Genomic DNA, 24399 nt, shown 5'->3' with positions numbered 1-24399 from the left:
TGTGTCCTTAAGGTTCAACTAAAGTCAATATACAGGAAACTTCACAAACATCCAAACCCTAGTTGTTTCCCTCAACCTACAATGAAAAAAGTCCCAAACTATGAGAACATATGTTCATTTAAACATACACAAAACACCTTGCAAATTGTACATACACTTGACAATGTTATGCTGTGGCCAAACCGGTTCTTAGGGAGAACTCAACTTGCCCAAAATTGCTGCGTAGGTTCTCCTCTTATATTTAATGCGTTTCCCTCGGTTTTAGTTTGTTACCCCGATTTTGTTTTTTGTCCATGGATTTATGAGTTTTGAACAGCGGTATACTACTGTTGCCTTTATTTATAGATTATTGTTCTGCTAATCTATATTCAAATATAACTGCTTGTTGTTCGATGTCGAGAGAGAAACTTCTGCAATAACGGTACGACTATATGTTAGTCACAAAACTATCTCATTCATGTATATTGTCTAAAATATATATTTGACATTGATGCTGAGGGGGTAACATTTAGTTTGTTTGTCACTTATGGCTGAACATCACACTTACGAATTGTAAAAAGTAATACATTTCTGAAGATTGTCAACAATTCTGTTCTGACACAATTGTGCATGTTTATGCACGAGCCCATCGATTTGATAAATGAATTGTTATTGAACGTTAATTTCATTATGGTATTTGATGTTACGAATTTGTGATTAAGTTTACAGTTGAGAAAAGGACAAACTCCGAGAGTGTGAATGACATCAAATGAATTCGACAGTGCGAATGCCATGTGCATTATCTGGTCGACAAGACACTGTTGAGTTCTATTATTTGAAATGAACTACTTGTACTGACATGTATAAGACAAAATATACAGAAATCTTAAATTCCTGGTGTGGCGTCATGGTTCGTATCGCCTACACGTCACATCATGATTGTAGCTATTAAGGTATAAATTATTTATGCTATCAATGTTTAAGTTTGTCAATTACACTATAACATACTGTGTATCTACTTTAGAATAAAATGATTTATGCAGACATTGAACTTCAATGGTTATAGGATACTGTTCTTGCAAGTGGGAAAATGAGTAAGTGTCTATATATTTAATCCAGCTGTCTATGTTAAGTGCAGAGTTCAATTTGAACAGACATACAAAAGATAACATAGGGACATTTGAACTCGTAGACCAAAAATAAACTGACAACGCTATACAAAGCTTTGCTGTATCTGAGCTACAATTTATTATTTGTGTGCAACTTTTTAAAATTATACAGACTTTCTAAAATTGACTCGTTTAACAATTACTGATTCTATAGAATTGTGCCTCCTAATTCTGCACTCAGCTATTTCAAATACCAAATATGGTGGAAGATATTAGCAACAAAATCGAGTGAATTGTGCAAATGATGATACAAGTATGAAAATTAGCACGAAGCATCATTATTATACTCTTTGTAAGAAAAAACTGCTGGCCCTAAAAAAAAATTCATTTTTTCAAGTTGGCCACGGCCTTTTTCAAAAATGGCTGTTTTTCTAGTTCTAAAATACTTTTTTTTCTGGAAAGACTTTTGCTTTGACCTTCTTTAAGTGAAAAATATTATCAGGGTTGCTGGCTACATTCCTTGCATGTGACGTATTTAATAGAAATAAATATTTGAGTTTTCAGGCTTTGCGCATGCGCGAAAATGTAACAAAATTCACACATATACATTTGAACTTTTTACTATTTACTTGATGCTTTTGGATTTTTAAAATATTATGAATTGGTTTGATAACATTTTTAAGGCAATCAAACAAACGCGTTTATCAATTGTGCGCATGCGTAATTATTTATAGACATACAGAGTGATTTACACCACTACCAGGGCACTATGATGTAAATCGTAGGTCATCTAACAGACGAGGGTTTGAATCTCGTAAAATATCTAGGTCGTCATTTAATTTCTCTAAAAAGCTATGCTCTTCTATATTTCGTGATGCCACTGTTTGAAAACACGCCAATTCAGTTTAATTGATCAAGCACTCGATGGATAAGGTGAAAAAGTGGTAAACTTTCAAAACCTCGGTCAAATACAATTATAGCTGCAGATCACCAACTTTTGGTAATAGCTAAGCAAATTCAATGGGAATGGCTAAGAATAAGATAAGTTTATCGTTATGTTTGTTGGATAGTACATTGGTGTAAGGAAAGAGTCATCTCGATCACAGTTTAATTTTTGCCGTTCAATTATTAATCTATAAGAACTTCTTGTGCTTTCTGTCGTACGCTCATTTTATGAGTCAGATATAGTACCTCACAATCAGTGCATATCAAGTATGATACCGTATGTTTTTGTTCTAGATAGTATTAATTATGCTCGATGGTTACTGATCCATCTCCGAGATATGGCTTCCCTTCACGAATATCACTCACAAAGTGGCAATAGAATTTGCAAATGGTAATTAGACGGTACGTAAGACCAGCAAGTTGTTTTCTTATATCACAATTGATCAGGCACAATCACAGAATCATGCAATTGTGAAGGGAGATGTTGGTACCACCGAAGATCCCTTTGATATGATGGATGGATGGAAGTCGGTAGACTGGTAGATGAATTTGAAAGATCTAGTTGTTTGAGTCATTCTAAAACCGACGAACGTCATCATGAAGACTCTAGGAAACACAAAAGTATTTATTTGAAAAGTATTAAAGGCTTTCTAAAGTGATGAACGAGTTTAGAAATCCAAAACGACGGAGAATATGCTTTTAATAACCAGATAAAAAAAAAACTATTTCCTATTAAAGCCGTAAAATGAAACTGGAAATGTCTTTGTCATAAAACAAAACTGAAGAACAGGAAAAGTGATTGCGATCTCTTTTCTAGACTTTTCAAGTAGACAGTTTGGCTTGGGAGATTTCTCTATCCACGAAAACTAAATTACTCCTCTGTCTCGGTCTCAGTATGTCACTTTAAACAGTGTTATTAGATTGCAGCGAATTGGTATGCTTGAAACATTGTGTGATTTGCCCTGAACTGATCCACATTCTGACGCATTTATCGTTGGTAGGCCAGCAATGGTTAATTCCAGGCCAACACGTGCGAACATATGTGATGATTATGAAAATAATATCATACTGCCTTACATAAAATGTTGCACGAATGAGTATTTAAGAGTAGACATTTTATTTGATGTTTACTAAATTATTACTATTTAAAAGCTAGACCGAGAAAAGGCAAGGTGCTGGTGCTTGACGGAAAGTTGTTGTTTCTGGTAGAACGCCAAGTGTTTGGAGTAGTCTCTATGAAGATGACAACAAAATGGAATGGTTCAAGTTTCTAGCTGACATAATTGCTTCTTTAGAGACTAATAAAAAACCTTATCTTACTGAAGGTGAGATATTCTTTGCAATTTCAATACGGATACTTCTGAGCTAACTTTATAACTACGAACAAGCAGATACACGTATTTTGGCCATGATAAGCTTGCTGCTGAAAATGATTGATAAAAGTAAATTTAAGTAGTACTGACACAGATTTAGTAGTATGAGGGATTGCAGCTCTCGCAGTAATAGGTATGAACAAATTGTGAAAGGTTTTTGAAGGAATAAAGACTTTCGATGGCTTCATGTTTATAACATGTCAAATGTGTTGGTCCTCGTGCAGCTGCTATTCTTACCTTCCATGCATTCTGTGAACGTGACACTGTGTCAGTATTTAGTAGGAAAGCTTGGCAGACATTTGCATCATGTACGACAACATCAACATTTGCTGTCAACAAGGCATGTTTTGTCAGGAAGAAGCGCCCGTATGAGTGCCATGTGATATTCGGCCTACCAGAGATCCTCTTCCGGAGCACATCAAAAGAGAAACAAGGTGGACTTAACCGGATTTATGCATTCAACAGGTTTACGTAACAAGTCATGAACACTTGGTTTGGATGAAAGAAAAAACCCAATGAAATTGGAAACCAAAATGAACTTTTTTGGCTTCCGTTGTACCCTCATATCAATAACATTTGAAATGCGGATGCAAAAAATCCAGCGGTGTTGATAACTGTAAACGCTACCATTCTGGCCTTCAATGGGTTTGTGTATTGGCAACTGTCAGCTTATTATAAGAAATGCAACCTGTCTTTCCTAACCAAACTAGGTATTTGAACTTAACAAAGTTAGTGATATCTCTTGTAAATTAGAAGAACTGAACCGATAGTCACTTTTTCGTCATGTATGCATTGTTTTATCGTACTTTAGGAATAGTAATCTATGTTTTATCAAATAAAATTGAGAATGGAAATGGGGAATGTGTCAAAGAGACAACAACCCGACCAAATAAAAAACAACAGCAGAGGGTCACCAACAGGTCTTCAATGTAGCGAGAAATTCCCGCACCCGGAGGCGTCCTTCAGCTGGCCCCTAAACAAATATATACTAGTCCAGTGATAATGAACGCCATACTAATTTCCAAATTGTACACAAGAAACTAAAATTAAAATAATACAAGACTAACAAAGGCCAGAGGCTCCTGACTTGGGACAGGCGCAAAAATGCGGCGGGGTTAAACATGTTTGTGAGATCTCAACCCTCCCCCTATACCTCTAACCAATTTAGTAAAGTAAACGCATAACAATACGCACATTAAAATTCAGTTCAAGAGAAATCCGAGTCTGATGTCAGAAGATGTAACCAAAGAAAATAAACAAAATGACAAAAATACATAAATAACAACAGACTACTAGCAGTTAACTGACATGCCAGCTCCAGACTTCAATTAAACTGACTGAAAGATTATGATTTCATCATATGAATATCAGGCACAATCCTTCCCGTTAGGGGTTTAGTATCATACCATCATAACATATATGAGAAGAACATAACCCGTGTCATGCCAACAACTGTTTTTAAAAAAAAAAAAAAAAAAAAAAAAAAAAAAAATGTGTTTAGTTCCGATGCAAAGACCTTATCAGTGACTCAATATTAACGCCAAAATATGCAATCTTTAATGACTTGACAACAGTATCGTAATTATATCCCTTCTTAATAAGTCTATTCAAAGGTTTTGTAAGTTTCTGAGGTGAATACTGACACCTTTGTGCTTTATAAAGAATATTACCATAAAAAATTGGATGTGAAATACCTGAACGTATTAGAAGTCTGCATGTTGAGCTATATTTACGAATGATGTCTTTATACCGATGATAAAATTTAGTAAATGTTTTGACTAGTTTGTGATATCGAAAACCCTGGTGTAATAATTTTTGCAGTAATACATAAATTTCTCTCGTTAAAATCTAAAACATTGTTACATACACGAGCGAATCGTACAAGTTGAGATATATAAACACCGTAGGATGGTGACAAGGGAACGTCACCATCTAAAAACGGATAATTAACGATAGGAAATGAAAATTCATCCCTTTTATCATAAATTTTAGTATTCAGCTTTCCATTAGTGATATAGATATCAAGATCGAGAAAAGGGCAAAAACTTACATTCGATTTTACCAACACAGCTTTCAAAAGATTTACGAAATGAAGCCATTTTCAACATTTTTGCCACCATTTTGGAACCGGAAGTCACTTTTATGTTAATTATGTATTGTTTCATCGTACTTTAGGAATTGTAATTTCCGTTTTATCAAAACTTACTTTGGATTATACCTAACACACAGCTTTTAAATGATTTACGAAATGTAGCCATTTTCAACGTTTTTGCCGCCATTTTGGAACCGGACAAGCGACTTTTTCGTCATTTATGTATTGTTTTATCGTACTGTAGGATCTGTAATTTATGTTTTATCAAAACTTAATTTAGTATGTACCTATAACACAGCTTTCAAATGATTTACGAAATGTAGCCTATTGGATATGACGCCATTTTCAAAATGAGCGGTGGCCATCTCGAAATTTAAAAATGAAGAAAAAAATTATGGCCAGCAGCTGATTTTATTTAAACCTTTATACCAAATGTCATGCTTGTATCACGATTTGCACAATTATTTCCATAATATCTCCCACTAATACGGAGCATGAGAAAATAATTGCTTACACACCAGCTAACACATAATATTTTCATGATATTATTGACTGGTTATATGAATGTTTGTCAAAAATATTTTATAGACATTTTTTTTACATCAGAAATTATACATGAAAGATATTTTAACAATAATATTTCATCCCAATGTTTGAATGCTAATATAAAAACATTTTTTGTAAATATTTTTTTATGATAAATAAATAAATATTCTTTGCTGATGTTTTTAAAACGTCAAATAGACAGTTTATAAATGAGAACAATTGTCTGTTGAGGAGATATTTCTTTGCAATATTCAATCAATATCTGATGAACATTTCTATATTACATTTAATATATATATATATTTTAGATGTGTAAAAGAAATATTTATAAAACATTTTTGATTAATATCTAAGTAAAGCATAGGTTTGGTGTATAATAAAATATCTTTTTGATGTATAATAAAATATCTTTTTGATGTAACATCAATGTAATTTTCTTTTCCTAATTAAAAATATAAAAATGGTAATATTTAATGAATATTTCAATAACATCATAACAATATATTTGTTCGATTTTATTTAGAAAACATTAGTTAAAGACTGTTTCATAAACATTTTAAGATAATATGATTAATAGCTTTTTGTAAGATGTTTGACAGAAATGTTTTCCAAATGTTTGTTAGTGATATTTGAATGAAGCACATGTTTGATATGAAAAAAGAAATATTTTATAAACATTTTTACATAATATTTCAATATTGATATTTGAAAGATGTACGACAAATTTTTTTCTAATGTTTGTAAGTGATATTTGTGTGAAGCCCATGTTTGATATGAAAAAGGAAATACTTTTTTTTATATAATTGTTAATCAGATGAACATGAATGTCTCCTCATTTTTGGTAGAAGAGTTTTAACATTTCTAATCTAACTTAGATGAAAATTCCAATTAAGTCAAAAGAAAAATTATCTAGTGAATAGCGATTGTATTTGAAGAGCATTGAGGACTCAGTAAAAAATCAAATGATAAAGTCATACCAAATAGGACTATGATAATCTGTGCCTATAATTAGAAAATTCTTTGTTTTTTGCCTAATTCAAAGTTTTTAAAACAGTGTTTATAAAAACATGTCATTGATATTTCATGCCAATAAAGAAATATAAGCCAACATTGTGCCAACAATATGCCAACGTATTATGTACTTATCTCCCCCTTTATACCACATAATTGAAAATTTATTTTTTTATATTATTCCAACGTTCTAACAAAAAAATGTGCTCTTCATTCTCTTTAACTAACATTTTCAAATCTGTGTAGTCATTTAAATGTATTTACCTAAATGATTGAATAATTTTATGCACAAACATAAAATATTTAAAACCAGCCCAAAACAACAAATACAATTTGAATATAGTTTCATTTTTTTCATCTGATTTCAAATTAACAGATTAGTGACAGGAGTGCATTTCCTTGACAGTTGAGAAATTACTGAATATATAAAATATAATATCTACCAGTAGATTTCATGAGTTGTCTTATAATCATTCTATACAATGCATCAACATTTCATTAAAATGGGTATATGGTTGACAGACTGTTTTAAAAAAAAAAAAATTGGTAGACATCCATAAATCATATCCCAGACATGAGAAGAATATATTGTCCAGATGTGTGAAAGATGTTGTCTGGATATTTTCGATTGACACTGAATAACATCAAAACTATGTTATTTCAATATAAAATCAAGATATTTAAAAATAATGCTCTTTAAACATTCAGAACAAATATTTCCAGAAAATATGCAATTCACATGAGTAAAGCCAGACATATCACGTTAAAAACATGTTGTTGAATGATATTTTGGTGACATTGTGCAATATATTTTAGAAATATCAATAAAATGTTTTTGTGCTACCTGTGATGGTTCGTATCGCCTACACGTCGCATCATGATTGTAGTTATTAAGGTATAAATTATTTATGCTTTCAATGTTTAAGTTTGTCAATTACACTATAACATACTGTATTTCTATTTTAGAATAAAATGATTTATGCAGACATTGAATTTCAATGGTTATAGGATACTGTTCTTGCAAGTGGGAAAATGAGTAAGTGTCTATATATTTAATCCAGCTGTCTATGTTAAGTGCAGAGTTCAATTTGAAAAGACAAACAAAAGATAACATAGGGACATTTGAACTCGTAGACCAAAAATAAACTGACAACGCTATACAAAGCTTTGCTGTATCTGAGCTACAATTTATTATTTGTGTGCAACTTTTTAAAATTATACAGACTTTCTAAAACTGATTCGTTTAACAATTACTGATTCTATAGAATTGTGCCTCCTAATTCTGCACTCAGCTATTTCAAATACCATATACGGAGGCTAACGGAGCATGAGAAAATAATTGCTTACACTCTGACAAATTTAGTAACAATGTTCAAAATTATTAAAGATTCTATCAGACAAGCCTAATCATCCACACGAGTTTCAGTCAAGAAGTACTTCACATCAATATAAAGGTTTATACTAAATATATAACGTACGCAAATGTTATAAATAACCACACTCGTCAACTAATTCTTAAACTATTTTGGTGATAGCACAGAAATACAACTAATAAACCCGTAGTTTATGGGCATATACATTAATAATCAATGCAGCGGAAAGTAAAATTAATAAGGTACAAGTAGTTCATAGTAGCAAGCACAAACACTGCAAACATATTAAACCAACAATTATACATTTAAACAGGTCGGGACCACTACCTTATATGGAAATGCATAAATTAGCATACTTATGTTCTCGCACATGTAATTGTTTATTTACATGTGACGCAATTTATTTTTACCTAGGTTTTTGTCCAGTCAACTAAATGAGTCACAATGCATGATGGACTACTACGTGTTTACAATCAACTAAGAACACGTGTTATTTACTGAACTACAATACATTTTTTAGTGCAATGCGGAATTCACAATTTCGCTTAGTTTTTCATTTTGTGTATCCTCATTTATAGTTCGTGATATAAAGTATTACTTCCATGCTCAGATTAACGAAGAGTTGTTTCTATGCGAAGAAAAAAGGGTTTGAATTACCCGATATATAGTCATTAACATGTTTGATGATGGCAGAGATTTCATGTATTTGTCCACCAGAAGCAACGACACAACAGCGAAAAAACACAATTACCCATGAGACAAACTTACTGGTGTAAAGTAAGCCGTCGATAACAGCCGGTGCTGATATTCAGGAGTACAGCAATGTTCGTATAGATAATTAAAGGCAAATGTGGGATCCTTGAAAATTGTGTTCGTAAAAAAGGCGAAGAAATATTTACATACATGGCAGTGTTAACAAAATCTATAAGTATTTTTGTTGGTCACATTTCAGTATATGGGACTTCCAAACTGTTCCCTTTTTTTTAAGGTAGTGAAGTCAGCAACTGTAGTTTCAGTTTGTTCGTTTTTTTAACGGGCTCGTACATTTGCCAAACTGAATAAAATCATTACAGCTGATTTCTTAAACCTGCAAAGTAAATCTTTGGTTGGCTTGCTTGCTTTGTTTGTATAGTTGTTTATACAAGCTTTGAAAATAAGATTGACATCTTTAAACAATATATATATATATAGGCATAGTTTAACTTGTATATTTTATATTTTGTACAATATACAAACAAAGCAAGCAAGCTAACCAAAGTTTTGCTCCATATGCATTAGGAAATATGCTGTAATGATTTTATCCATATGCATGAGCGACAAGGTGGAAAATTTGATATGTTTTGTGAAAATTGCAGCGTTGGATCTATAATAAAAAGAAGATGTGGTATGATTGCCAATGAGACAGCTGTCCACAAGAGACCAAAATGACACAGAAATTAACATTGATAGATCACCGTACGGCCTTCAACAAGAAGCAAAGCCCATACCGCATAGTCAGCTATAAAAGTCCCCGATATGACAATGTAAAACAATTCAAACGAGAAAACTAACGGCCTTAATTATATTAAAAAAAATGAACGAAAAACAAATATGTAACACATAAACAAACGACAACCACTGAAATACAGGCTCCTATACAATACATTTTTTATGGGATAGATTTCTTGTCCTTTTATATATGCAATTGGGCCGGTTTTTTTTTTTTTTTTTTTTTTTTTTTTGGATTGTTTTACACAAGTAATTTTTGGGTCATTAATAGCTTACTTTTCAGCATTGGACCTATGACTGCTTACTTTACTAAATTATGTCTTTGTTGGAAAGATGTCTCATTTGGCACTTATACCTCAACTTCTTATTTCTATATACAAAGCACGTTTTAGAAGAAAAAAATAGGTAATATGGCACCCACTATGATCCAGAGACTTTTAATATTGGAGATATTTTACATATGTCAACAGGACAGCAGCCGAACGATAAAAAACCTCTAAGGTATATTTTGTGATAAAATAAGCAACAAATGGATATTATCGATGGATGAAACTATAAAAAAAATGTATTGAGCTATATACCGTACCCCCTCAGTGGCGGATCGGGGGGGGGGGGGGGGTCCGGGGGATGGACCCCCTTTTTTTGGACGATCAGTGCATTTGGATGGGGACATGTAGTTGGAACCCCCTCCCCTTTTGTCCAGGGTTAGGACCCCCCTTTTTAAAATGGCTGGACCCGCCCCTGCCGCTTTCATAACACTTCTTTTTAGCATACTGAATATTACGATGTTCTTACTTTTAGTTCAGGTCCTGATAAAAAAAAATACACATTCAGTACAGAAAGAAATATTTCGATGAAAGTATCGTGTTTTTCTAGGCAGAAATGATTTTGCAATGACATTATACAGGTTTAAAAGGGCTCAAATGATTTTCTTACTGGACAGTGGTCACTTCATTGGATATTTCACTGTGTCGTGTCGTGAAATTAATGCAGGTTCAATTCATAACAATGCACAAAACCGGTTCAACTACTTTTGCAAGGAGAAAAAGAAATTCGAATCGTGAAGCCAATAAACAATATTTTTTTAATCTGAGCATGCAAATTGAAGATTACGTTATATATTTTACATTAAATATATTTGCAGAATAAAAACTTTGGTAATGAGAGTCCCAGACAATATATTAATTGACTGTTTCCCCACTAATTCCACGTGTTTTAAGTAGTAGTTTACTCGTAGTAGCCCACAATGCATTGTAGTTCATTGATTCGATTGGTCAGTTTTTCAAGGCCATATTGGCCTTGTGTTTTGGAAATTACAATGCAAATATATTCTGACGTTCTGAGTTCTCGACCTGTTAAAAATAAGATGAAACTATTTCAGTTATATTTCAATGTAACAATGAGAACATTTATTCAATTAAATCACTTATGGTTGACCCCGAGAAAACACGATGGAATTATTCAAACGCAGAAACTAACGGTCTTACAAATGTATATTTAACACTTCGATTGAGCTACCGACGACCACTGAATAACATGTTCCTGACTCGGGACATGCACATAAATAAATTAGCAGGGTTTAACATGTTTGTGAGCGCTTGATCCTCTTCTAAATTGAACAAATGGTGTCACAGTACAACATTATAAAAGTAATTGCACTAATATGATGCAAACAGCTTTACTCAATAGCCGCAATTTTGCGCCTGTCCCAAGTCAGGAGCCTCTGGCCTTTGTTAGTCTTGTATGATTTTAAATTTTAGTTTCTTGTGTATAATTCGGAGTTTAGTATGACGTCCATTATCACTGTACTATTATGCATATTTTAGGGGCCAGCTGAAGGACACCTACGGGTGCGGGAATCCTCGCTACATTGAAGACCCATTGGTTGCCTTCGGCTGTTGTTTGCTCTATGGTCGGGTGGTTGTCGCTTTGACATATTCACCATTTCCTTTCTCAATTTTATTTTTTACAGAGTTTGTCTTTAGTGCCGTGTGGAGACAGTAGAGTGCCTCCCCGTGCTTAAGGTTTATGCTCTTATATTATACTAGATTATGGAGTGTGTGTCCGAGCGAGAACTTCTCTATGTTCATTACTTTAGGAATATCTATCTAAAAGTAGTATTTTAATATTCAGCCCCATTCATCTATTTAGTCAGACGTCAGTCGCTACCTTGATATACCCTATCTTTTGTTAAATTTGTCGGGTAACTTATGACAATAAGCATTTGACGTCTTGAGCCGAACAGTTTTATCATTTTTACACAATTTAATCTACTGTGTGATGGTTCATATTCTGGACGCCAGTCTTTGCTCCTTTGTAATAAATCTACATACCAAAAAACAAATATGAAGCTTAGAAATGGAAAAATATTAAATACTAAACTCGTTCAAAGGGTATCTACACGTCTCAATCTTCAGAATCGCTTATCTAAAAATACTACCATAGCTAACGTTTTTAACAATAAAAATCGTGGTTACCCTTCTATCGATAAGTGTCATGCCAAAAAATGACTTACGTGTCCCCGTCTTTCCACCAACAATACAGTAAGGTCCACATTTAATGGTCGCACATTTACTCTAAATTTTGAAACTGATATTACTTGAAAAACAAACAGTATTATTTATTTACTCACATGAAACAAACCGGGATGCGGTATTCAGTACGTAGGTGAAACTGGGCGATATTTATCTAAACGCACGCAAGAACACCTGTATCGTTTTAAAAGACCCAATAAATTCAAAAGTATCATTTATCAACATCTTAAGAAGCACAGTCATCCTATTAAATATTTAACAGTTCAACCTTTAGAAGTAGTAAATAAGCAGCCTGGTGAATCTCATTCCAAGTTTGTACGATCACGAAAAATAAATGAATTAAATTGGATTAAAAAATTACAGACAGTCTACCCTCTCGGTCTTAATGATAATATCATGGGAATTGGCAATATATCAAGAACCGATTCTGTTAACATTTTGGATATAGTTTCTAAAACTGTTCGTAAAAATCGTTCTCATGGACGCAGAAAAAATCGCAATCAAAGAAAATTTCGGACCAACCATACAAATATTTCGGACCTAATTTCCGTTTCAAAAAACAACGGCAGACATTATCTGTTAACCAAGCTTTGTTCTTTACCTATAAATAAATTAAATAAAATTTTAGAGGATTGCAACACAATTTCATATTACAGTCCTAAGTATGAAATTGTCCAAATTATAATGGCATATTGTTATTCTAAACTGTTTCCAAAAATTGATCGCCCTGAAGATCATAAAAAACATTTTATTAAAATAAAGTATGTCAATAAAGGTTTTGATTTTGTAAATATTGCCGGTATTTTTAACGACCATTCTGTTAAAGACCAAATTCCTGGATATTTTGATAATACTGAACTCCCTCTCATTTGTTATATTTACAAGAAATCTACCCGAAAATATGTGTTTAATTATAGCCAATTGTGTAAAGATGTAAATATCACTGAAAATACACCTATGTCGTGCAATTGCAGTAATTCAGAATACACCTATGGACCAATTTCCCATGTTATAACAGGAGACCTTAACATCGTTCGCGACCGAGAGTTAAAATCATTCCTCAGTAAAGGACCTAAATATCGTACCCCGTCAACTATTAACTGGAATGAGTGTCGTAATATCATCAACGACTCACTCCGCGCCTACTGTTTGAAATGGGTAAAACGGGAAAAAGCTGACAAAAAATCTTTGAACTCTTTTTTTAATTCAGTAATGAAGATAGTTGATATTCGAATACAACATTTTAAAGAACATTTTACCCTCAACAAAAACTATAAAAACCCTATTTCGCGTATCAAAAATAAACTAACAGAACTAGCCAAGGAATTTGTTTTTGTCCCGGCTGATAAAGCTGCTAATAATATCATTATTGTTTGACGTAAATTTTATATAGAGGTTCTGCAAAAGGAAATCACGAATTCACCAACATTCCAACTGACTTCATTTTCAGAAAACGACATCTGTAACAAACATAAACTTTTAGCTACTTCTTTACAAGCAGAACCAAACACAATGAAAGTCCCAACTATGTACTGGCTTCCGAAGCTGCACAAAAAACCTTGCAAATATAGATTTATTTCATCTTCCAGCCATTGTTCAACTACTAAATTGTCTGTTTTACTTACTAGTACACTTGGTACAATAAAAAACCTGATAATAAATTGTTCAAATAAGGCCTTTGAAAATAGTGGAATTAATTACTTTTGGAGTGTCAAAAACTCGTTGGAAGTACTTGATAAATTGCATGCATATATTGGTGATTTTGAATCTGTTCAAAGTTTTGATTTTTCTACCCTATATACCACTTTGCCTCATATTCTTATTAAGAAAAAATTCACATCCCTAATTAACTGGGCATTTAAAAAGTCGGAATGCGAGTACATATGTTCAAACTCTTTTAGATCATTTTTTAGTAGCAATAAACAAAAGAACTATGTCAATTGGACATGCTTTGATACTATTTATGCACTTGAATTTTTACTTGATAACATTTTTGTTCGCTTTGGAGATTCCGTATATCGTCAAGTTATTGGAATTCCAATGGGGACTAACTGTGCACCACTTATTGCGGACCTGTTTTTGTATTGTTATGAGTTACAATTTATGACTAAAATTAGCAAAGACCCATCAAAACAACATTTGATACAAAAATTTAACAATACTTTTAGATATTTGGATGATATATTGGCTCTAAATAATGACGACTTCAGTATGTATACTAAAGAAATTTATCCTGTAGAACTTACTTTAAATAAAGCTAATGATAACAATGACCACTGCCCTTTCCTCGATCTTGATATCTATATCATAAACGGGAAGCTTAATACAAAAATTTATGATAAAAGAGATGATTTTTCATTTCCTATTGTTAATTATCCATTTTTAGATGGTGACGTTCCCTTGTCACCATCTTATGGTGTTTATATATCTCAACTTGTACGATTCGCTCGTGTATGTAACAATGTATTAGATTTTAGCGAGAGAAATTTATGTATTACTGAAAAATTATTACACCAGGGTTTTCGATATCACAAACTGGTCAAAACATTTACTAAATTTTATCACCGGTATAAGGAAATAATTCGTAAATATAACTCAACATGCAGACATCTTATACGTTCAGGTATTTCACATCCAAAATTTTATGGAAATATTCTTTATAAAGCACAAAAATGTCAGTATTCTCCTCAGAAACTAACAAAACCTTTAAATAGACTTATTAAAAGGGGATATAGTTACGATACTGTTGTCAGGTCATTAAAGATTGCATATTTTGGCTTTAACCTTGATTCACTGATAGGGTCTTTGCATCGGAACTAAACACATTTATTTCTAAAAAAACAGTTGTTGGCATGACACGGGTTATGTTCTTCTCATATATTTTATGATAGTATGATACAAAACCCCTAACGGGAGGGATTGTACCTGATATTCATATGATGAAGACATAATCTTTCAATCAGTTTAATTGAGGTCTGGAGCTGGCTTGTCAGTTAACTGCTAGTAGTCTGTTGTTATTTATGTATTATTGTCATTTTATTTATTTTCTTTTGTTACATCTTTTGACATCAGACTCGGACTTCTCTTGAACTGAATTTTAATGTGCGTATTGTTATTCTTTTACTTTTCTACATTGGCTAGAGGTATAGGGGGAGGGTTGAGATCTCATAAACATGTTTAACCCCGCCGCAATTTTGCGCCTGTCCCAAGTCAGGAGCCTCTGGCCTTTGTTAGTCTTGTATGATTTTAAATTTTAGTTTCTTGTGTATAATTCGGAGTTTAGTATGACGTCCATTATCACTGTACTATTATGCATATTTTAGGGGCCAGCTGAAGGACACCTACGGGTGCGGGAATCCTCGCTACATTGAAGACCCATTGGTTGCCTTAGGCTGTTGTTTGCTCTATGGTCGGGTGGTTTTCGCTTTGACATATTCACCATTTCCTTTCTCAATTTTATTTAATACGCAGCACGAAGAAAAATTATATGTTTAAAACCAATAGCAACAAAACATCAGTATACGAGTACTCCTAGTTACTGAAAGCAAGTTCATAGACAAATACAAATAATAAATATTCATAATGTTTGTTACAGTACTACTACTACTACTAAATCGGGCAAATATTCGGAAGAAAGGTGTCACGTCTTCTATCATACCACATTTTCTTAATTTACAAAACAATGGTATGACTAATAGGATGCTTATGAGTCGAAATGACTAATTATAGTGACAGTGGTCCGGACTTGTGTGAAATATTGAAGATCTGTATCCTTCTGAAAAATTACTTGAACATGTAGTGCAGATTTCGTCATAATTCATTTATTTCGTATTGAATTTCTTACGCACCAAAACACAAATCAAAAAAATCTACAGCTTTATCGAAAATGTTTTTTTCAGTGTAGTCTGCGTATACTTTGGAAAAAAATATTTAGCAAGATTATAGAATTGGGTATCTGCTCTAACGTGAATTATGATTTGTGCTTATATTAATTGGTTTTATAACATGTATTATGCGTATGACATACTAATTTTTGATACCAAAATCGCTACTTAACCTTAAAAATCATGCTTTACATCATTTTCCCTAGAGTCTTATATTAACTTATCGTTTTATGCATAGAATATAAAGAAATAATTTGGAAAGCGTATGGAAAAAACTGCAAGATATACACTGTCCACACTTGGAACAATGAAAATTAAAGGATAACTGTGTACCCGCACCGTATGATATAAAACTGAACTAGAAATGCTTTTAATGTTGGATTACAACTGATGTTCATATCAGCTTCTGTTTTTTTCAACTTGATGTTATGATATGTAAGGTTGTCTGATTATATTTCTTTTGTTGTTATTTCTTAACAAAAAAAAAATTCATGAGGACTTGACATAGTAATTTACCTAATTCAAACTCATTATACTTTAGTATTTTTTTTCTATGTTTTTCTTAATATAATCGATGCTTAACTAAGATTTATGCTGGAGATTTAACCTTTTATTTTCTTATACATGTTCAGACCTTTCATGAAGAACAGTTAATATATTTTACTTAACATTTAGTAACTTTGAAGTTTCAGTTTCATTTTGATCTGTAGACATTTGCTTATAGAAGGAAGAGCTATTGGTTAATAAACATTGACGCGTCATCATTACTATTGATAACATGACCCTTTATTCATGTTATTATTGTTGTTCAGTAAACGTTTGAAACTTTTGCAGTCAACATAACAGGTTTTACCGTATCAAATAATAATCTTTTTAATCATTTAAATTGATTATATTCCTTTAGTCATTAAATACATGATTTTATACCCAAATTACTTTTTCTTAAATTTCAAAAGAACAAAAGAAGATTTATATCATGTACAGTGTTATAAAAAAGATATTACGAGGATATTTCACAAGTTTGCTAATTGACACATATGAAGGTCCGTACATGTACCCTTATCTCATTGTTCACATTCTTTATAGACCCCTCTTTATTCGAGAGAGGCGGCGAACGATAAAAAAGGGATATTCAAAGTCATCAGTAGAAAAGCCATGTAAAGAAAACCCTAAAAAATGCCACAAACTACAACATAGAAAAATAAAATGTAAGCAGCATAAGTCCCATCAGAACCCTAGATTTATCTCAGATGCTCCCGTCGGGTACGCAGATCTTGGTCCACATGTGGCGGAATGTAGGCATGCTCGATAAAGAGAAGAATCAATTAGGTTTTATATGCACTGTTTTGTATGTTTTGTTTTTCCACTGAACGAGGTTGAGGATGTTCACTCCTCTAGTTTTAGATTTTTTCCTGATATTGTAAATCCGCTGGTTTTTTCCAAGTAGTGGCATTAAATAATATTGCCCATTAACTTCTACTTTTCTTTCCAAAATTTGATTACTAGTATATATAGTTTAAAATGTTATCTTTCAAAATCTTATTATATCCTTGTTATTTTTTCATAATTTGTTATTTTGAAACAGAGTAGCGAACATCCTCAAACAAAAGTATGATTTTGATTTCAAACACTCCACCTTATTTGCATCTGCCTGTTTCAAGTTAAATAAAGAACCTTTAGAAGTTTGTTTTTTACTTTTTATCAATAGTTTTTTGTTTTTTGTAGAAACATGCATATTACTGTTTGTTTATATACCAAGAGCGATTTTAAAGTCTAATCAAAGTCAATTTGTTTCCGTTTATATGTTTTTTTTATATATGTGTCTCGTTTGTTTTCCGCTTACGATTACCCACATTTCTTTATATTCAAATGTATGCATTGCATAGTCTGTGTATGACACCAATTATACTGCTACTTATAGTGGTGCTAGTCGTAAAAGGAATAAATGTTTGATCATTCAAAAAGTAAAATCACAAAACTACTGAACTTAGAGGAAAGTCCATAATCACATGGCAAAATCAAATAACAAAACATATACATATACTAATGGGTCACTGTGTTTTGCGTATAACTACTTTATATACCATTACGTGAATCGATAACACTTAGCAAATTGATCTTTTCTAAAACAAAAAGTTCCATCATATGAATCTTTGATACAAATATTAATGTTTTTCTTATGTTTGAACCCTGTCAAAACGAGTAAGATGATACATTGTAGCTAGGAGATATCAAAAAGCCAAAAAAAAGGGACAAGAAGACGACCAATACAATACTTCACAGACAACATCAACATTTCTCAATTATGCTCACATTTGGTATTGCGTGTAAATAGATCGACAAAGCACTTTTAAAAGATAAATGTCTCTTACCTGGTCATAACAATTTGCCATGCATCTTCCTTTTCTTATCTCTTGTAAATAAGATTCGTCATCCGCAACGTTTGCAGTATCAATATATAAAATCCATGAACAGTTCAATAAGAAAATAAAACAATACAGCACTAACGCCATCTATACTCGGAATAACTTCAGCACAATGTTTCTACTTTAGTGAATTATATCTAATGTCCATTTAATTTCATCCACAATTATTTGGCTTGTTAGTGATTTGATTTCTGAAAAAATAAAATAAAATAAAACTTAATATTGAAGATTTTGATAGAAACTAACATTGGTAAAACTCTAATCGTTATATATTTATTATACAGTTTACGTCAAACATACATCTTATAATAAAAACAAATAATGTCACTTCGGCTAGTCGTCATTAAAACCATCAATATGATTTGACGTTGTTTGCACCGTGTTTTATATCTATAAAACGGATATTAATCAACATAAAATATTATGTAAAACTCCTCGGTATTTCAATAGTTATAAACAGGAATATTTAAGTTTCAAATTCATATGAGACAAGGGATTTTACAAAAAGAAATTTATGAGAAATAAATAGCATTACAATTTTTTTTTTTAAATTGTCATTTTCTAAGATAATCTTAAATGTTTTAAAAAGTGATGGGTTAAGATAGAATAAAACATTCATTTAAAAGGGGTGTTATCATTTCATTGATTTTGTGTGTATTATACACCTTATCGCTAATCCCGGATGACCCAGCCGCTTGAACTTTTGACGCATACAACAATCACTTTTCCATTGTGGCGTCAGATATTTTGTTTTGTGACGTCAAAAATTCACAGGAATCTGTGTGATATCCAGTAATGGCGGACAAATAGCGATAAGGTGTATAATTGGTTGTCTGTCCATGTTTTTGAATGGATACAAATCTAAACACTAAATACAAGTTACAATTATGAATTTGAGTTCTATCATGACTTTGTTTTAACGATCATTAAGCTTCACTATATCTGATTTGTGTTGTCCCGTGTTCTGAAAGGTTTAAAATTATTGTACCAAGTACGAAACAAAAGTGTAGTCGACTTTGTGTAACACTCGCACATATTTCATTGCATATGTGCCTTTTAAACTTACAAAATATGGTAAAGGTATAGATTTAGCACAGCTTGTTTGTTTTAATTGTAAGATTCATAGTTACTTTTAACAAAGAAAATCTGGAAATGCTGATTTGCATTATATACAATAAAAACAAGCACTTAGTTTGTACTTTGACAAATTTTATAGAATAAACGTCAATCATGAACACAATGTGATGCCGTTAGCTGATTGCGTAGACCTCATTAAGGTGACTACGTCTGGTGATCTAACAAAGACAGAACATGTGCAGTACATTATTGAGTTATACCATTGCATGCTGTTTGTTGATCTTTGAAAACGTCAGTAGAACAGGTAGCGCTAGTACTTCGATACTGGAATCAAAATTATGATCTTATGTTATCAAAATTTCCTTTTACAAAATTATTTAAAATTAAGGAATTAAGGAAAATATTCCACTCCTGGAAAGCTATGATTCCTTTCTGTGTTGGTTATACAATTTGTGCTTTTTCTTCTATAAGCTCTTTATCTTTAAATAAGCTTTGGATTCGTTTATACTTTTACCTTGAGCGTTTTTGAAGAATTATTTATGATTGAAATGCCCATATACTGTCAATGTTAGATTGACAATTCATTATAAAAGAAAGTTTTGTTAATTTCTCAAGAAAATTAGAAATATGAAATTGTATTGAATAAAAAATAACATATCGCTCTCTTCTAATGGTAACTTAAAGGGGCACTAGCTGTCAAATTCATGATCACATATTTGACTCAAATTCTCATTTTTTTTTAGCTCACCTGGCCCGTAGGGCCAAGTGAGCTTTTCTCATCATTTTGTGTCCGTCGTCCGTCGTCGACGTCGATAACGTCGTCCGGCGTCGTCTGTTAACTTTTACAAGAATCTTCTCCTCTGAAACTACTGGGCCAAATAATCTTCTCCTCTGAAACTACTGGGCCAAATTAAACCAAACTTGGCCACAATCATTATTTGGGTATCTAGTTTAAAAAATGTGAGGCTTGACCCGACCAACCAACCAAGATGGCCGCCATGGCTAAAAATAGAACATAGGGGTAAAATGCAGTTTTTTGCTTATAACTCAAAAAGCATTTAGAGCAAATCTGACATGGGGTACAATTGTTTATCAGGTCAAGATCTATCTGCCCTGAAATTTTCAGATGAATCGGACAACCCGTTGTTGGGTTGCTGCCCCATCATTGGTGATTTTAAGGAAACTTTGCAGTCTTTGCTCATTATCTTGAATATTATTATAGATAGAGATAAACTGTAAACAGCAATAATGTTCAGCAAAGTAAGATCTACAAAAAAGTCAATTACTAAAATTGTCAGTTGACCCATTAAGGAGTTATTGCCCTTTATAGTCAATTTTTAACCATTTTTCTAAAATTTTAGTATTCTTTTAAAAAATCTTCTTCTCTGAAACTACTGGGCCAAATTTAACCAAACTTGGCCACAATCATCATTTGGGTATCTTGTTTTTAAATGTGTGGCGTGACCCGGCCAACCGACCAAGATGACCACCATGGCTAAAAATCGTACATAGGGGCGAAATGTAGATTTTGGCTTATATCTCTGCAACCAAAGCATTGAGAGCAAATCTGACATGGGTAAAATTGTTTATCAGGTTAAGATCTATCTGCCCTGAAATTTTCAGACAAAACAGACAACCTGTTGTTGGGTTGCTGCCCCAGAATTAATAATTTTAAGGAAACTTTGCAGTTTTTGGTTATTATCTTGAATATTATAATAGATAGAGATAAACTGTAAACAGCAACAATGTTCAGTAAAGTAGGATCTACAGATAAGTCAACATGACCAAAATTGTCAGTTTACCCCTTAAGGAGTTATTGCCCTTGATAGTCAGTTTTTAACAATTTTCATAAATATTTAGTATATATTTTCCACTGTAATTACTGGGCCAAGTTCATTATAGATAGAGATCATTGTAGCAAGAAGAATGTCCAGTAAAGTAAGATCTACAAACACATGATCACCAAAACACAATTTTGTAATGAATTTATCTATGTCCATTGTTTAATATGCACATACACCAAGGTGAGAGCCTCTAGTTTTCATTACAATGTAAAACATTTATCAAAAATATCAAAAGTCTCAAATAAACAATTAACAGGACATCAGCTCGTTAATATGAAGCTTCGTTTCGTGTGTATTTTATTCTGGACGCCATCTAATTAACTATCGAGTTAACCCCCGATTACCATATAAGCGATGTAAACATATTAAATACAGTTATAAATAGATTAGGCATTTCGTGCAATTGGATTTTTATAGGTCTGTTTAATTTTATTTTATAGATTTAAAAGAGGGACGAAAGATACCAAAGTGACAGTCAAACTCGTAAATCTAAAACAAACTGACAACGCCATGGCTAAAAATAAAAAAGACAAACAGAAAAACAATAGTACACACGACACAACATAGAAAACTAAAGAATAAACAACACGAACCCCACCAAAAACTTGGGGTGATCTCAGGTGCTCCGGAAGGGTAAGCAGATCCTGCTCCACATGTGGCACCCGTCGTGTTGCTTATGTGATTACAAATCCGGTAAATAGTCTAATTCGGTAGGTCATATTCATGAAAGGGAAGGGGATTGTAGTTACGACGTAAGGAACATATCCGATATCATTTGTGAAACGGTTATTCCATAACGGTCAACCAACTCGTGATGTCGTCCGTAAAATTTACGAAGGGATGATTTCAACTTCACCATTTGGAACTCTTGGTTTAATAGCTTCCTTGTTAGCAGCAAACCTCTATCAAGAAAATCATGATAGGAAATGCAAGCACGGGAATATCGTATCAATTGGGAGATGTATACCCCGTATGCAGGTGCTGCTGGAATGTTGCTACTTAGAAATGGATAGTTCACAATTGGAAAGCTGAAATCATCTCTTTTGTCGTAAAGTTTTGTTTTCAACCGACCCTCATTGTCAATTTCTAGATGTAAGTCAAGATATGAAGCCGACTTAACTGTATCCGTAGTATCCTTTATCTCTAGTTCGATTGGATAGATGCGTTCCACATAGTCACCATATTTTGAATTGTTTAGTGAAAGAACATCATCTATATAGCGGAAAGTAGAGTTAAAGGATATTGCTAACTTCTTATCTTTCTTCCTTAGAAGTTCCTTAGATATATACTTCTCGTCGTTTTTACCAGAATAAGAATGATTTTTTATGGATCGAATTAGTCAATCAAATGATTTACCTTTGCTTCACTTTCAATGTAAAATATTTGGCTTTAAATAACCAGTACACGGACAATACATGCATGATCCATCTCTAGCTAAAGGGTTAAATTGAAGTTCACATGAATACGGATTTAATGAGATAGAATTATTCACTTGCAAGTGAATAATTCATTATTAATGTTTCTCAGCTTAATTTGACCAAATTAAACCATTTTGACAGCTAAAAGCGAATGATTATTTAACTATTTCACTTTCATTAATGACTGAACAAAAATAGTTATACTTTAGATTTTTTATATATATCGTAGCTAGTGCCCCTTTAAATAAGAATAATTTGGTATTAGTGTTTAAATTTGTTTCTCTTTACAATTTCTGTGAAGAGGAGAAAAGCTGTTTAAATAGACAAGTCTCTAAATATTAGACACATACAATTCCATATCATTCAATAAAAAGTGGTATAAATGGATATTGTTTAACCATAAATTCATCATAGATACCAGTATTCTAAATTTACATCAGAAGTACAACTACAATAGTCTAATCAGTGACGCTAGAATAAACAAAATTTAAATAGGCCAAAGTAAGAACGCAGTTGAAGACCATTGAGGACCAAATTTTTTGACAGGTTTCACAAAATAAAGTTAAGTTACTATATTCCTGGAAAAGAAAATACTTAATTCTTCAAGAAAAAAATTACAGTTTTGTCAACAGTTGATAATTGTGACTATATCAATGCTAATGTATGTCAACACTGAATAGCTCATTACAATAGTAAGACGGCATATATGGCAATAAATGACACCAATTTACTTATGAATATCGCCTAATACAAGCAACACAGGATGTGATTTGAATGTATACAACACGCGGTGCGGATGTTTGGTTTAAGGACGACTTCTCACAATGAAGTACCTGATAAGGTTATTAGTCAAATGTATTATTAGACTGGATGTGTCGATATGCATTATACATTATAAATGAATTGTATAACACCCATAAGTCTATACGAACCATTGTTAAGATACGAAATATAGTACATACAAATTATAATGTTTGTTTAGAAATACGTATAATTGACTCGTTATTTGTGTAAAAACAAATTGTGGTATGAAAACCAATTAGATCAATTTCCATACCTCTACAAAATGTATAATTTTACCATCAACATAATCGTTACGGCGTCATTTGAATAAAAAAAGAGTTTCTTTATTTTTTCAAGCATGAAATTGCTTGTTTTTTCAATTGTAAATGTAGCATAAACGGTACCAATTTTGTCAGCAGTAGATGCTCTTTCGACAATTCATATGTGAATCATATGTCTTAATTGATACTCGAGGTCATCATTTTTGAAAATCAATTTAAAAAAAACAGTGTAAAGA

General features: G+C 32.4%; 1 protein-coding gene across 2 annotated transcripts in view; it reads right to left on the bottom strand.

Annotated features, from left to right (window-relative positions):
• Nucleotides 1-24399, bottom strand: part of LOC139520942 (uncharacterized) — a 104407-nt gene that overhangs the window by 65877 nt on the left and 14131 nt on the right. The window contains exon 2 of one of the 2 annotated variants that reach the window (XM_071314045.1): nucleotides 18707-18951. In XM_071314045.1, the coding sequence (XP_071170146.1) occupies nucleotides 18707-18847 (141 nt within the window). In that variant the 5' untranslated portion in view covers nucleotides 18848-18951. Of the gene's footprint in view, nucleotides 1-18706; nucleotides 18952-24399 lie in introns of those variants that run through there. The other variant, XM_071314044.1, reaches the window with a different exon arrangement.

The sequence above is a fragment of the Mytilus edulis genome, chromosome 4, assembly GCF_963676685.1.
Source record: "Mytilus edulis chromosome 4, xbMytEdul2.2, whole genome shotgun sequence".
Taxonomy (NCBI): domain Eukaryota; kingdom Metazoa; phylum Mollusca; class Bivalvia; order Mytilida; family Mytilidae; genus Mytilus; species Mytilus edulis.
The sequence above is the reverse complement of the archived record's forward strand: the minus strand, read 5'-3'. Positions and strand labels throughout refer to the sequence as shown.